This window comes from Melopsittacus undulatus, chromosome 21 (assembly GCF_012275295.1).
Source record: "Melopsittacus undulatus isolate bMelUnd1 chromosome 21, bMelUnd1.mat.Z, whole genome shotgun sequence".
Lineage (NCBI taxonomy): Eukaryota > Metazoa > Chordata > Aves > Psittaciformes > Psittaculidae > Melopsittacus > Melopsittacus undulatus.
In genome coordinates, this window is record NC_047547.1 from 2,157,009 (window position 1) to 2,172,923 (window position 15,915).

General features: G+C 69.0%; 2 protein-coding genes across 2 annotated transcripts; both read right to left on the reverse strand.

Moving 5' to 3' along the window:
* Positions 1-312: 312 nt before the first annotated feature.
* On the reverse strand, positions 313-13,101 carry ERBB3 (erb-b2 receptor tyrosine kinase 3). The gene is made up of 28 exons (XM_034071533.1): positions 12,843-13,101; positions 11,195-11,346; positions 10,924-11,110; positions 10,176-10,301; positions 9,887-9,952; positions 9,682-9,800; positions 8,727-8,868; positions 8,530-8,643; positions 8,336-8,456; positions 8,192-8,265; positions 8,003-8,093; positions 7,241-7,440; positions 6,158-6,290; positions 5,753-5,843; positions 5,432-5,586; positions 5,272-5,325; positions 5,045-5,186; positions 4,597-4,716; positions 4,374-4,472; positions 4,116-4,301; positions 3,617-3,772; positions 3,434-3,509; positions 3,215-3,361; positions 2,740-2,837; positions 2,464-2,652; positions 2,257-2,322; positions 1,654-1,876; positions 313-1,109 (listed from the first exon to the last, which is right to left on the reverse strand). Exons 1-28 carry the CDS (start codon positions 13,030-13,032, stop codon positions 682-684), a joined length of 3,945 nt encoding a protein of 1,314 aa, XP_033927424.1. The 5' UTR covers positions 13,033-13,101; the 3' UTR covers positions 313-681.
* A 367-nt stretch (positions 13,102-13,468) lies between these two features.
* Positions 13,469-15,502, reverse strand: RPS26 (ribosomal protein S26). Its single transcript, XM_034071519.1, has 4 exons — positions 15,403-15,502; positions 14,634-14,811; positions 13,726-13,856; positions 13,469-13,561 (listed from the first exon to the last, which is right to left on the reverse strand). The coding sequence occupies exons 1-4, from the start codon at positions 15,403-15,405 to the stop codon at positions 13,526-13,528; spliced, it is 348 nt and encodes a 115-aa protein (XP_033927410.1). The 5' UTR covers positions 15,406-15,502; the 3' UTR covers positions 13,469-13,525.
* Between the last annotated feature and the right edge of the window lie 413 nt (positions 15,503-15,915).

Here is a 15,915-nt window from a genome sequence, read left to right on the forward strand (position 1 = left end):
TCCTCCCCCCCCCCCCCACCGCACCGGAGGGGACTACAACTCCCGGCAGCCCCCGCGGGGCAGCCGCCGTGCGGGACTACGGCTCCCGGCGGGCAGCGAGGCTCTCGCGAGACCGCGGGGGATGCTGGGGGATGTAGTCCGAGAGCGGCTCTGCTGTTCCCGGTGTCCGGTTACCCCCCCACAAACATCAGCACCAGTTTTGGGTCAATTCCTTTTATCTTTATTCACCATTTACAAACAGAATCAATGGGGGGGGAGGGGATCGTCCCCCGGTTCCCCCCCCCCCCCCCGGTTCCCCCCCCCCCTCCCCCCCCGGGAATCCCCGTTAAAACCACCCCAAAACGGGACCCCCACGGACGCATCCCATGGGGCTCCCCTCGAGGCGCCCTATGGGGGAGGGGACACCCCCAAACCTTCACTGTGCTTCCAACCGGGAATGGGGGAACCCGAGGATGAACCCGGGATCCCCATCCCCATCCCACCCCACATCCCGGCTGCGGGGGGGGGGGGACCCGTGTGCTCCGGACCCAACCCCCCCATGGCACCCGTGGGATGCTGGGGGGGGAGCCGGGAACCCGGCCGGGATCGGGAGCATCCCCCGCCGGGATCCTTCATATCCAATGGGAACACCCCCGAGGGGGGGGTCCGAGGGGGGGGTCCCGGTGGGTTCCGGGGGGGTCCCTACGCCCTCTGCGGGTCCCCCTTGGTAAAGAGGCGGCTGTGCCAATAATCGGGGTTATCGAAGGCGCAGTCCGAGGCCTCGAGGCTCCGCAGCAGCGGCCGCGGGGGGGGCCGGCGGCAGCCGGGGCACTGCGGGGCCGGGACCGCGTCCATCTCCTCGTAGCCCTGCTCGTCCGGTGCCCCCCCCGCTCCCGGCCGCATGTCCGTGTATCCGGCGGTGCGCAGGGAGCGGCTGAGCCGCGGCTGCTTGTTCATGTACTCGTAATCCTCATCCTCATCCTCCTCATCCTCATCCCCCCGCGCCGGGGCCGGCTCCGAACCCACCTCCATGTACTCGTAGCCCAGCTCCTCCAGGGACACCGACCGCCCCCCCCGACGGTTCATGTACTCGTACTCCTCGTCCGGTGCCGGTACCGACGGCTCTGGGTCTGGGCGGGGGGAGGGGGGGTCAGAGTCCTCATCACTTAAAGGTGACCCCCCCCCCAACCCATCCTGCCCCATAGACGGGGCTCCGGTGGGCACGGGAGGGACCAAAGCAGACAGGGGGAGCTCAGGTCTCCCTTAGGATGAACTGCATCGGGTGGGACCCCCGGGACCCCCCACCCCTTAAGAGGTATGGGGGGGAGCCTGGATTTGGTCCTATAGGATGGGAACCCCAACTCCTTGAGGATAGGCTCCAAGCAGAGCTTTTGGGAAGCCCATGGGATGGGACCCCATTGGGTTGGGACCCCCATAGGATTGGACCCCGTGGGATGGGACCCCCGTGGGATGGGACCCCATTAGGATGGGACCCCCATATGAATGGGATCCCATTGGGATGGGACCCCCATAGGATTGGACCCCATAGGATGTGACCCCATAGGATGTAACCCCCATAGGAAGGGACCCCATTGGTTTGGGACCCCCATAGCATTGCACCCCCATAGCACTGCACCCCCCGGACGGGACCCCCGCCCCCCCCCCCCCGCTCACCGCCCCCGGGGCTGACGTAGCCGTTGTTGTCCTCGTCGGTGCCGGGCGGGGGGAGGCTCCGGGGCGGGGCGGGGTCTGCGCTGCCCCCCCGGGGGCGGAGCCTCCGGCCCAGGCTCCCGCCCCCCCCCTCCCCCGGCCCCGCCCCTCGGGCCTCGGAGGTCTCGGGGGGGCTCCGGCCCAGGGACCCCCCTCGGCTGCGGCGGGGGGGGCGGCTCCCCCCGGGCTGGGGGAGGGGGCGGGGTGAGGGGGGGGCAGCGGAGCCCGGACCCCCCCTGCCCCCCATGGCCACCCCCTTACCCCCCAGTAACCCATTGTCCCCCCCATTGCCCCCCATGGCCACCCCCTTTGCACCCCCCAGCATCCCATTGTCCCCCCCTTTGCCCCTGCCCCAGCACCCCATGGGCACCCAATTTTCCCCCAAAGCCACTTCTCCCCCATCCCATTGTCCCCCCCATTTCCCCCCGACACCCCCTTGTGCCCCCCCATTGCCCCCTATGGCCACCCCCTTTCCCCCCCCAGCACCCCATTGCCCCCATAGCCACCCCATTGCCCCCATAGCCACCCCGTTGCCCCCCCCATTACCCCACATGCCCCCCCCGGTACCTGGCGGCCGAGGCCGGGCTGGTTCATGGGGATGTACCCTGCGGGGGGGCTGAGCAGGCTCGGGCTCTGGGGGGGGGGGGGGGGGGGGTGACACCGAGACCGGGGCTATGGGGCAGCCCCACATTGGGACCCATGGGGGGGGGGGGGAGGGGCCATGGGGCAGCCCCACATTGGGACCCATGGGGGGGGGGTGGGGGCGGGGCTCACCCTGGCGCTGCCGCCCAGGGGGCGCTGCGGGGACCGCCCCCCGCTGAGGCCGAGGGCGGCTCCAGGCTCCTCCCCCTCCTCCTCTGGCTCCGCCCCCTCCAGAGGCTCCGCCCCCTCCAGAGGCTCCGCCTCCTCCAGCTCCCTCTCGCTCAGGCTCGGGGGCTCCGCCCCCGCCGGGGCTCCGCTCTCCTGCACCGGGGGCGGCGTCAGCGCCGGGACCGGAACCGGGACCGGAACCGGGGGGGTCAGGGGGGGTCAGGGGGGGTCAGGGCTCACCTTGATCACGAGGTAGCGCGGGGGGTCACGTGCCATGCGCGTGAACTCGTTCGCCAGCTCCTTGAAGGTGGGGCGGATGTTCTCATCGATCATCCAGCCTGTGGGCACAGTCACGTGGGGCACAGCCACGTGGGGCAGAGGCACGTGGGGCACAGTCACGTGGGGCACAGCCACGTGGGGCAGAACCACGTGGGGCACAGTCACGTGGGGCACAGCCACGTGGGGCACAGCCATGTGGGGCTGGGACAGAGATCACTATGGGGCTGGGGTTGGGACTTCACTAATGGGCTGGGGACAAAGCCTGCAGTGGGGCTGGGGACAGGAACCCCCTTTGGGGCTGGGTTTGGACCCCTGCTATGGGGCTGGGGACAGGAACCCCCTTTGGGGCTGGGTTTGGACCCCTGCTATGGGGCTGGGGACAGGAACCCCCTTTGGGGCTGGGTTTGGACCCCTGCTATGGGGCCGGCACACTCACACTTCACCATGACCATGTAGACATCAATGGTGCAGATGTGGGGCTGCGGGAGCCGCTCGCCCTTCTCCAGCAGATCAGGCACCTCGGCCAGGCGGATCCCGGCATAGGGCTCAGCACCGAAGGTCATCATCTCCCACAGCGTCACCCCTATGGGGCAGCGCCCGTCAGCCCCATAGCGCTATGGGGCACACCGGGGTACGGGGGGGGTTTGGTGCTCACCGTAGCTCCAGACATCGCTCTGGTGCGTGTACTTCCCAAAGTGGATGCTCTCCAGAGCCATCCATTTGATGGGGGTCTGTGGGGAGAAGGGGGATGTGGGGTCACCCACGCGTGACGGAGGAAGGGATGTGGGATGTGTGGGGCAGCCCCATAGCGCAGAGCGGGGGGGGGGGGGGTGCCCACCTTGACCTCATTGTAGAAGTACTTCTTGTCGTCAGGGTAGAGCAGGTCGGCGATGCCGAAATCAGCCACTTGGGCCTGGCTGGGGGACTTGAGCAGGACATTGCGGGCAGCCAGGTTACGGTGAACCATGCGGTGCTCCTCCAGGTAGTACATCCCCTGCGGGCAGCGGTTACCGGGGCAATGGATGTGTCTGCATCCTGCATCCTGCATCCCTGTATCCCTCATCCTGCATCCGTCACCCCTGCATCCCCACATCCCCATATCCCGCATCCCACATCCTGCATCTCTGCATCCCTGTATCCCAAATCCCTGTATCCTGAATCCCTGTATCCCGAATCCCTGTATCCCATATCCTTGCATCCCTGTATCCCAAATCCCTGTATCCTGAATTCCTGTATCCTGCATCCCTTCATCCCGCATCCCACATCCCTTCATCCCACATCCCTTCATCCCTGCATCCCCGCATCCCCCATCCCCACATCCCAGTGCAGGGTCTCACCTTGGCCACCTGCACGCACCAGTTGAGCAGCAGCTGGGGGCTGATGCTGCCCCGGTGCTTGCGCACGTACTCGAGCAGGGATCCCAGCGGCAGGAGCTGTGTCACGAGCTGCAGGCGCTGGCCCGGGCAGATCCCCAGCAGCCGCACGATGTAGGCATGGTCCAGGCTGCCGATGGCCAGCATGTGCTGGGGGGGGGTGAGGCTGGAACCCCCCCCCCCCAGGCACCGCAGCCATAGGCAGCCATAGGGATCACTCACGTCGGTGACGGCGTGGAAGGATTGCTGCCCGCTCCAGTCCTCGATCACCTTGATGCTCACTGGGATCTTGATGGAGTCACCGTCAGGGATCCAGATGCCCTTTGGGGGGGGGCTGTGGTGAGGGCTGTGCTGGTGCTGATGGAGCCCCCCCCCCCATGGAGCCCCCCCCCCCATGGAGCCCCCCCCCCATGGAACAGCCCCCACCCCATGGAGCAGCCCCCACCTTGTGCACGGTGCCGAACACGCCGGAGCCCAGCACCTTGAGCCGCTTCAGCTCCGACTCCTTGAAGATCCGGGCGAGCACCTTGTTGGCTTTCTCACTGGGGTCCAGCGGCTCCAGGCTCTGCGGGAGGGAGATGGGAGAGGGGGGGATGGAGCAGGATGGGGATGGAGCAGGATGGGGATGCAGGGGATGGGGATGCAGGGATGGGGATGGAGCAGGATGGGGATGCAGGGATGGGGATGCAGGGACGGGGATGCAGGGGAAGGGGATGATGGGGATGCAGGGGACAGGGATGCAGGGGATGGGGATGCAGGGGACAGGGATGCAGGGGATGGGGATGGAGCAGGATGGGGATGCAGGGATGGGGATGCAGGGACAGGGATGCAGGGGACAGGGATGCAGGGGATGGGGATGCAGGGGATGGGGATGCAGGTTTGGACCCCCTGACCTCGCCCCTCTCCAGGTATCTCCTCATCGCCCTCTTCTTCTGGATCTTCTTCCCGCGCAGGTAGAGCAGAGCCAGGAGGACACAGGAGCAGGACAGGAAGAGGCCTCCGACCACCATGACCGCGATCACCGTCGGTGCCTTCCTGCCGGGGCCGGGGCTGGGGCTCAGCTCCTGCCCCCCCCCCAGCCCTGCCATGGACCCCCCCGGTCCCGTCCCCCCCCCGGTACCTGGACACGGGCAGAGCCTCCCCCAGGCAGTCCTGCAGCAGCGGCCCCAGGCACCTGCAGGGATGGAGATGGGGGATGGAGATGGGGGGATGGAGATGGGGGGATGCAGGGGGGGGGGTTGGATCCCGGGGTCCCCCCCCCGGCCCGGCCCCCGGCGCACCCCCGGGTGCAGTTCTCATGGCAGGGGCGGCACTCGCGGCCCCCGTCCGGGTACTTGTAGATGGGGCCGCGCTCGCCCAGGACCCCGTCCGGGCAGGACTCGACGCAGTGAGGACCGTCCCGGTACCGGGCACAGCGGGTGCAGGTGTCAGCGCCCTGGGGGGCAGGAGGATGTGTGAGGAGGCACCGGCGCTGTGACCCCCCCGCCCGGCCCGATCCCATCCTGATCCCATCCTGATCCCATCCTGAACCCATCCTGAACCCATCCCAAACCCGTCCCGATTCCATCCCCAGCCCATCCCAAGCCCCCCCCCGTTCGTACCGAGCCATTGCAGGTGACGTTGCCCTCGATGCGCTCACACTGGGGGTGGCACTCGAAGCACTCCCCCCCCTGCGCGAACTCCCGCGTGTCCCTGCAGGGAGGGGGGGGTCAGTGGAGCCCCACGGCCCTGAGCGGCCCCACAGCCCCACAGCAGCCCCACAGCAGCCCCACAGCCCTGAGCAGCCCCACAGCCCTGAGCGGCCCCGCGGCCCCACGGCCCCAGAGCCCCACAGCAGCCCCACAGCCCCCACAGCAGCCCCACAGCCCCCACAGCAGCCCCACAGCCCCACAGCCCCCACAGCCCCACAGCAGCCCCACAGCAGCCCCACAGCCCCGAGCGGCCCCACAGCCCCACAGCTGCCCCACAGCCCCACAGCCCCCACAGCCCCACAGCCCCAGGCTCACCCCTGTGTGAAGCGGCAGGAGGGGACGCAGACCCCGCGGCGGCTGAAGTGGCGGCAGGAGAGGCACTGAGCGGGGCCAGGGCCCCAGCAGCCCTCGGCCGAGCACAGCGGGTCACAGACCTTGCCCTCTTGCTCTGCGGGCAGGCACGGGGGGGGCAGGGTCAGGATGTGCACCCCAATCCCTGCACCCCCATCCCTGCATCCTCATCCCTGCATCCCCCATCCCTGCATCCCCATCCCTGCACCCCCATCCCTGCACCCCCATCCCTGCACCCCCATCCCTGCATCCTCATCCCTGCATCCCCATCCCTGCACCCCCATCCCTGCATCCCCCATCCCTGCACCCCCATCCCTGCATCCCCATCCCTGCATCCCCATCCCTGCACCCCCATCCCTGCATCCCCCATCCCTGCATCCCCATCCCTGTACCCCCATCCCTGCATCCCCATCCCTGTACCCCCATCCCTGCATCCCCATCCCTGCACCCCCATCCCTGCATCCCCATCCCTGCACCCCCATCCCTGCATCCCCCATCCCTGCACCCCCATCCCTGCACCCCCATCCCTGCACCCCCATCCCTGCATCCCCCATCCCTGCACCCCCATCCCTGCATCCCCCATCCCTGCACCCCCATCCCTGCACCCCCATCCCTGCACCCCCATCCCTGCATCCCCATCCCTGCATCCCCATCCCTGCATCCCCATCCCTGCATCCCCATCCCTGCACCCCCATCCCTGCACCCCCATCCCTGCACCCCCATCCCTGCATCCCCATCCCTGCATCCCCATCCCTGCACCCCCATCCCTGCATCCCCATCCCTGCATCCCCATCCCCACACCCCCATCCCTGCATCCCCATCCCTGCATCCCCCATCCCTGCACCCCCATCCCGATATCCCCATCCCTGCATCCCCATCCCCACACCCCCATCCCTGCATCCCCATCCCTGCATCCCCATCCCTGCACCCCCATCCCTGCATCCCCATCACTCCCCATCACTGGTCCCCCTCTCCAGGCATCCCCATCATTCCCCATCCCTGCTCGCTGCTGTCCCTGCACCCCCCTCCCCTCCCTGCCCCACTCACGGCACTTGCTGCGGGGTTTGTTGTTGCGGATGTCGAGGTCCGCGCGGCGCCGGCTCAGGGCTGCCCATTGCACCGTGTGCAGGTAGCAGAGCCGCCGGTTCTCGGTGATGTAGACCCTGCCTGCGCTGACCTCCCGCAGCGAGCGCAGCCCCAGAGAGGTCACGTTCTCGTTCTTCATGATCAGCAGCGAGAAACCCCGACTGTGGGGGGGCAGAGGGGATGGGGGTGTGGGGGGGGCTGTGGGGGGGCAGAGGGGATGGGGGTGTGGGGGGGGCTGTGGGGGGGCAATGGGGATGGGGGGGCAATGGGGATGGGGGGCAATGGGGATGGGGACTGTGGGGGGGCAATGGGGATGGGGGTGTGGTGGGGGCTGTGGGGGGCAGAGGGATGGGGCTGTGGGGGGGCAGAGGGGATGGGGGGGCTGCTGTGGGGGGGCAGAGGGGATGGGGGGGCTGCTGGGGGGGGGTCAGCCCCAAAGGTGGGCACTGGGATGGGAGCTGAAGGGGGGATGGAGGGACCAGGGCTGGGAGATGATGGGGGGATGCAGGGATGGGAGGTGAAGGGGGGATGCAGGGACAGGGGGATGCAGGGATTGAGGATGATGAGGGGTACATGGGGACAGTGGGATGCAGGGTCAGGGGATGATGGGGATGCAGGGATGAGGGATGCAGGGATGAGGGATGCAGGGATGAGGGATGCAGGGATGAGGGATGCAGGGAGGTGACAAAGGGTCCCCAGGACACAGCAGGTTCAGGCTCTCACTTGTAGAGGCTCCGTCCCCCGATGGTGACGAGGTTGGAGAAGATGCTGAAGTTGTTCATGTGCTTGGGCCAGGACTGGATGTTCAGGTACCCTGCATGGGGGGGGGAGGGTCAGGGTGTCCGGGGGGGGGGTCAGGGTGTCCGGGGGGGGGGTCAGGGGGGGTCAGTGTCCCCCATCCCCGGTGCTCACCCGTGATCTCCCGCACGGTGCGGAACACGTTCAGCTTCTCGGGGTCCAGCGCTGAGATGTTGCGCCAGGGATCCCTATGGGGCCAGAGCATCAGTGGGGCCGGGGGGGGGGGGGGGGGGCAGCACCCGGACCCCCCCCGCTCACCCCTCGAGGCCGGTGATGAGGAAGTCCAGGTTGCCCAGGATCTTGGTGCAGTTGATGAAGGTGTCAATGTTACTGGAGTCCACAGTTTGGTACCTGCTGCCGGCGCCGGTGCCCTCGCAGGCTGCGGGGGGGGGTGATGATGAGCACCCCATTGGGACCCACAGCACCCCCAAACCCCCCTCCCCTCCCCGTACCCTTGGGGCACAGCCCCGAGCAGGGCTCGCACATCTTGAGCCCGTTCTTCTCCACCTCCATCTTGTCATTGGGGCAGGCGCGGACGCAGGAGCTCTGGTCCACAACGAAGTTATCTGTGTGGGGGGGACCCCGAGGTCAGAGCCCCCATCCCTGCCCCCCCCCCCCCCCCCCGGACCCCCCCTCGGGCGCAGCTCACGGGGGCAGCTCCGGACGCAGATGCCTCCATACTGGTACTTGGTGTCCGGGTTGGGCTCCAGCTGGAACGTCAGCTTGTTGTAGATGAGGGGCTGGGGGCACAGGGGGACACAGGAGCCGCTGTCGTTGAAGTGCCGGCAAGCCTGGGGGATGGGGGGGGATACAGCGGGATGTGGGGGGATGGGGGGGGATCCCCATGGAACCGCGGCTGCTTACTGGGGTGCGGGGAGGGGGGACGGGGGGGACACCTCCCTCTGCATCCCAAGGGCAGCATCACCCTCCACAGCTGCACTGGGAGCAGGCAGAGACAGGGATGGGTGCAGGACACAGACAGGGATGGGTGCAGGACACAGACACAGGGAGGGATGGATACAGGGATGGGTACAGGATACAGGGATGGGTGCAGGATACAGGGATGGGTACAGGATACAGGGATAGGTGCAGGATACAGGGATAGGTGCAGGATACAGGGATAGGTGCAGGATACAGGGATGGGTACAGGATACAGGGATGGGTGCAGGATACAGGGATGGGTACAGGATACAGGGATGGGTGCAGGATACAGGGATAGGTGCAGGATACAGGGATGGGTGCAGGACACAGGGATGGGTACAGGATACAGGGATGGGTACAGGATACAGGGATGGATGCAGGATACAGGGATGGGTGCAGGATACAGGGATGGGTGCAGGACACAGGGATGGGTACAGGACACAGGGATGGTTGGATACAGGGATGGGTACAGGATACAGGGATGGGTGCAGGACACAGGGATGGGTGCAGGACACAGGGATGGGTGCAGGATACAGGGATGGGTGCAGGACACAGGGATGGGTACAGGATACAGGGATGGGTACAGGATACAGGGATGGGTGCAGGACACAGGGATGGGTGCAGGACACAGGGATGGGTGCAGGGCTGGAAGGACCCACGGGACCCGGGGGGGGGGCACGTACGAAGCAGTGTGTCTGCAGGGGCCCCGTGCACCCCCCTGCACACTCCTCATGGCAGCACTCGTTGGGTGCCCGCCCGAAGCAGCGCCCATTGCACTGGGGGGCGCAGATCGTCTTGGTCACTGCGGGGGGGGCAGGGGGGGAGGGGTGAGGCCGAGGTCAGCCCCGCCCCCCCCATCCCCCCCATCCCCCCCCCCCCGGTACCCACGTTTCTGGCAGTCCCCAGGGCCTGGTCCCCAGCAGTGACCTCCGCAGCTCTCGTGGCAGGGGGGGCCTGGGGGGGGGGGTCAGAGCGGGGTTACCCCAGGGGGGTCAGAGTGGGGTTACCCCAGGGCAGGGGGGTCAGAACGGGGTTACCCCAGGGCAGGGGGGGGTCAGAGTGGGGTTACCCCAGGTCAGGGGGGTCAGACCAGGGTTACCCCAGGGCAGGGGGGTCAGAGCGGGGTTACCCCAGGGCAGGGGGTCACGGCAGCCCCCCCCGGTGCCCCCCCACGCACAGGCCTTGCCGTTGTCACCCACGATGCTCCGGTGCTGTGGGTCCCGCAGGATGTCCTCCCACTGAACAGTGTCCACATGGCAGAGCTGAGCGTTCTTCTCGATGTAAACCCCCCCGGCCAGGATCTCTGCAGGCAATGGGGGCAATGGGGGCAATGGGGACCATGGGGGCAATGGGGCCATGGGGGCAATGGGGACCATGGGGGCAATGGGGCCGTGGGGGCAATGGGGCCGTGGGGGCAATGGGGACCATGGGGGCAATGGGGCCATGGGGGCAATGGGGGCAACGGGGGCAATGGGGCCGTGGGGGCAATGGGGACCATGGGGGGAACGGGAGACAATGGGGGCACCATGACCCGGGGGGGGGGTCAGCACCATGACCGGGGGGGGACAGCACCATGACCGGGGGGGTCAGCACCATGACCCGGGTTGGGGTCAGCACCATGACCCGGGTTGGGGTCAGCACCATGACCGGAGGGGGGTCAGCACCATGACCCGGGGGGGTCAGCACCATGACCGGGGGGGGTCAGCACCATGCCCCGGGTTGGGGGTCAGCACCATGACCCGGGTTGGGGGTCAGCACCATGCCCCGGGGGGGGGGTCAGCACCATGACCGGGGGGGTCAGCACCATGACCGGGGGGGTCAGCACCATGACCGGGGGGGGTCAGCACCATGCCCCGGGTTGGGGGTCAGCACCATGCCCCGGGGGGGGGGGAGGGGGTCAGCACCATGCCCCGGGCTGGGGGTACCTGTGAGCTGGTTGAGCCCCAGCTGCTGCAGCGCGTGGGTGCTGTTGGGGTTGTAGTTGAGCAGCACGAACAGTGCGAACTGCTCCTCATAGAACTGGGTCCCGCGGATCACGCGCAGGTTCCGCAGCGGCAGCGCCGAGAACACGTTCATGGCGATCAGGATGTAACCTGTGACCTCGCGGATGGTCTGTGGCACAGCACCGAGGGGTCAGCCTGGGCCTCATCCTGCACCCCCCCCCCCCGTGCCCCAGCCCCAGCCCCAGCCCCGCACCTGCAGGAAGGACAGGTCCTGAGTGTGGTCAATGAGGACGATCTCCAGGTTGCCCAGAACCACCTCACAGTTGTTGTACATCTTGTGCAGGGTCTGGTACTGGTGCTGAGCGTCCCCAGTCACACTCAGCCCGTTCAGGGTCCCCGCGCACACTGTGGGCACAGCAGCATCCCCCACTGCGGCTGCGGTGCCTGTGCTCCCCTTGGTGGCCACGTCCCCATTGATGTCCATGTCCCCATTGATGTCCATGTCCCCATTGATGTCCATGTCCCCCTATTGATGTCCTTGTCCACGCATTGACGCCCACACCTCCCAGCGGTGACCCCGCCGCTGCCCCCCCCGCTCCCGGTGCCCCCGGGGCTCCGCAGCGCCCCCGCCCGGTGCCGGTGCCCGAACCGGCCGGACGAGCCTTGCGCAAGGCAGACCCAGCCCCGCTCCCATCGGCCCCGAGCCGGACTTGGGCCCCGGCCGCGCCTCGGTGCCCGGGGCCGGGGGGACCCCGGGGGGGGGGTACGGACAGAGCCGCTTTGTGCTCGGGGCCCCCTCCCCGCGGGCGCACAAAGGGGCGATTGTGGAGCACGGGACGGGGGGGGGGGGCCCGGAGCCCCCCGGGACCCCCAGGGCACCGCGGGGTGCGGAGCCCCCCCCAGACGTGAGTCAGGCCCCGGCGCGGGGGGGGCCGCGGCGTCAATGGCGGCTTTGTGCGGCCCCAGTGCGGGGGCACCGGAGGGGCCCGAGCCCCCCCCCCCCGGGCAGCGCAGGGCACGCAGGGGAAGGGGCTCCCCCCCCCCATGCACGCGAGGGGCTATATAAAGCTCTCAGCTGCGCTCAGGAATGGCCTCGGACCCGACGGGACGGGGATGGGCACTGGGGGGGGGGGGCAAAGAACTCATTTGGGGACCCCCAAAGCTGTTGGGGATTGGGGGGGGGGCACCGGACCCATCCCCACGTGACCCCCCCGGGCTCGGGGGGTGCGGGTCGGGTCCTTGGGGTGCACCTGCCCCGGGGGGGGCGCTGAGGGCTCCCCCGCCCCCCCCCCCCGCCGCGGCGTCGCCGCCTTATCAGCGCGGGGCCCCGATGGCAGCGCCAGGAATAGACCCGGGGGGGCCTCGGGCAGGGGGGGACGGGAGCGGCGCTGAGCGGCCCCGAGCGGGGGCAGGGACCGGGACCGCCCCCCCCGGGAGCCCCCCCCGGTGACCCCCCCCCCCCCCCGCACCCCGTTCGCTGCTGGGAACAACTCGGGGTGAAGCCGCCGCTTCCGGGAGCGGCCCCGAGGGCAGCGCCGGGTCCGGGGCACCCCCGACGGGACCCCCATGGGACCCCCCCCCGCACCCCGACGGGACCCCCATGGGACCCCCCCCGCACCCCAACGGGACCCCCATGGGACCCCCCCCCGCACCCCAACGGGACCCCCATGGGACCCCCCCCCGCACCCCAACGGGACCGGGGGGGCTCGGGCGCTGCGGGGGCGCAGGTGCCGCTGCCGGGGGGGGGGAGCCGAGCCCCGGGCCCGGTCGCACCCCGAAGGGGTGGACGGGAGGGGGATCTGCTGCTCCCGGTGCCCCCCAGGAGCATGGGGGTGCGGCGGGGCCGCGGGGGGGGGGAAGGAGCGGCGGGGGTCGGGAGCGCGCACGCCGCCGGTGCTCACCTGCCTGAGCGGAGCCGGGCGCGGGGGCGCGCAGCAGGAGCAGCAGCAGCAGCGGCAGGAACCGGAGCCGGTAACGAGGCAGGTACCGGGGTAAGAGCCGGTACCGGTACCGGGGCAGGAGCCGGTACCGGGGCAGGAGCTGATACCGGTACCGGAGCCGGTACAGGAGCCGGTACCGGGTCGGCTCCATCGCGCTCGCAGCAGGGCCCGGCGCTCGCAGCGTGCCCGGGCGCGGCAGGGGGAATGCACCTGGCGCGAGGCCGTCGGGGCGGGGCGGGGCTGGGCGGGGCCCCCCCCGGGCAGAGCAGAGCTGGCCCCGCCCCCTCGGCCCCTCCCAAACCCGGCCCCGCCCACATCAGGTGCAACCGGTTGCTCTGCTCCCCCCCCCCACACACCCCGACGGGGCCGGGAGGGGGGTCCGGTCCCATCACCCCCCCCGTGCATGGGAAGAGCCAGGATGGGGGTCACAGCCCCCCCCCCATGGGGCACGCAGCAGCTCCTCACACCCCACACGCCATCCCCTGCTATTGAGGGGGCAGATCCCCCCCAGAACCCTCATTTCTGCCCCCCCCCCCCGCCCCATAGCGATGGTTCCCCCCCCCCCCCAATAACCACAGGGCACAGGCTCGGAGCAAGCTCCTTTATTGATCCCACAATCAGGGTCGGGCTCCAGCGGCGTCTCCTCACATGGGCTTCGGGGGGGGCCGGGGGGCAGCACCCTGGAGGGGGGGGAAGAGCATCAGCCAAGGCTTGGGGGGGTCAAACCCCATTTACCCCCATAGATATAATGCACAACATGTTATATAGAGCACACATATACAGTGTCTGCCATACCCATGGGGGGGGAACTGGGGGGGTTGAACCCCACTCCCCCCGTACGTACCGCGGGGCGGAAGCGGGGCGGGGGGGTCCGGTCCTTGCGCGCCTCCCGGGAGCGGTTCCGCACCACTTTGCTGTGGATGGCACAGCTCACGCAGTAATGGAGCTTCACATAGAGCTTGGGCAGCACATAGGCTGGGGGGGGGCAGAGGGTCAGGACCCCCAGAGCACCCCCATGGAGCCGCACTGTGCTATGGGGATGGGGGTCCGGCTATGGGGCTGGGGCCGTGCTGTGGGGCTGGGGGCTCTGCTATGGGGATATGATCATGCTATGGGGCTGGGGGCCACGATGTGGGTCTGGGGGTCCCGCTATGGGGCTGGGGGTCCCGCTGTGGTTCTGAGGGTCCCGCTGTGGGTCTGGGGGTCCCACTGTGGGTCTGGGGGTCCCACTGTGGTTCTGAGGGTCCCGCTATGGGTCTGGGGGTCCTGCTATGGGTCCGAGCCCCCGCTATGGGTCCGAGCCCCCGCTATGGGTCCGAGCCCCCGCTATGGGTCCGAGCCCCGCTATGGGTCTGGGGGTCCCGCTATGGGTCCGAGCCCCCGCTATGGGTCCGAGCCCCGCTATGGGTCCGAGCCCCCGCTATGGGTCCGAGCCCCCGCTATGGGTCCGAGCCCCCGCTATGGGTCCGAGCCCCCGCTATGGGTCCGAGCCCCCGCTATGGGTCCGAGCCCCCGCTATGGGTCCGAGCCCCGCTATGGGTCCGAGCCCCGCTATGGGTCCGAGCCCCCGCTATGGGTCCGAGCCCCCGCTATGGGTCCGACCCCCGCTATGGGTCCGAGCCCCCGCTATGGGTCCGAGGCTCCGCTATGGGTCCGAGCCCCCGCTATGGGTCCGAGCCCCCGCTATGGGTCCGACCCCCGCTATGGGTCCGAGCCCCCGCTATGGGTCCGAGCCCGCTATGGGGCACTCACAGTCAAACACGCTGGCCTCCGAGATGTCCCTGACGGCCGCGGCCTCCACGATGTTCCGGATGACGAACTTCTTGATGGCCTTGTCCTTGGGCACGCAGCGGGCGCAGTTCGTGCACCGGATGGGCTGCACGTGCCCGCGGCCCTTCTTGGCCCGCCCGTTGTTGCGGCGCTTCTTGGTCTGCGGATGGAGAGGAGGTTCCAGCGACCCCTGCCCCACAGCCCCTATGGAGCCCATACAGACCCCCCATAGCCCCTATGGACCCCATACAGACCCCACACAGTCCCTATGGGCCCCATACAGACCCCACACAGTCCCTATGGGCCCCATACAGACCCCACACAGCCCCTATGGGCCCCATACAGACCCCCCATAGCCCCTATGGACCCCATACAGACCCCACACAGTCCCTATGGGCCCCATACAGACCCCACACAGTCCCTATGGGCCCCATACAGACCCCACACAGCCCCTATGGGCCCCATACAGACCCCCCATAGCCCCTATGGACCCCATACAGACCCCACACAGCCCCTATGGGCCCCATATAGACCCCATATAGGTCTCCCATAGCCCCTATGGACCCCATATAGACCCATATAGGCCCCACACAGCCCCTATAGACCCCATATATATCCCCAATAGCCCCTATAGACCCCATATAAACCCCACACAGCCCTTATAGGCCCCATATAAACCCATATATGTCCCCCATAGCCCCCATAGACCCCATACAGGCCCCACACGTGCCCCCGCCCGCGCCGCTCTCACCATGGCGCTCCCGAGGCCTCAAAAGAGGGCCCGGCCGCAGCACTGCCGCCCTTATATACACGTCTCCCTCCGCCCGGCAGCGCCTCGGCCCCGCCCCGGTCCCTCAGGCCCCCCCCGGGCCCCCAGCCCCGCCCGGCTCCGCCGCAGCGGCCGCACCGGGGAGACCGGGGGGGGGGAGGGGCTGAACGGGGCCCGGGGCGGCGGCGGTGCCGCGGCCGCTTTGGGGACTACTTCTCATCGCCGCGGCGGAGGGATCGGAGCTACGTGAGGCGCACGCGCACCGTGCGTGCTGCGTGTGACGTCATTCCCCCCGACGCGCCGCAGGGGATGCTGGGAGTTGTAGTCCCAGGGCTCCATAGAGCCCCCCCTAGTGCCCCCATCCCATCTATGGGGTTCCCACCATCATCCTGCCCCCCCCTCCCCCCCCGGACCCCCAGTGTGTGCTCCTTTATGAACAGGGTCCAAATCCCCCCCCCCATCCCTTAAAGGGGACCCCCCCAGTGTGTGTGTGCC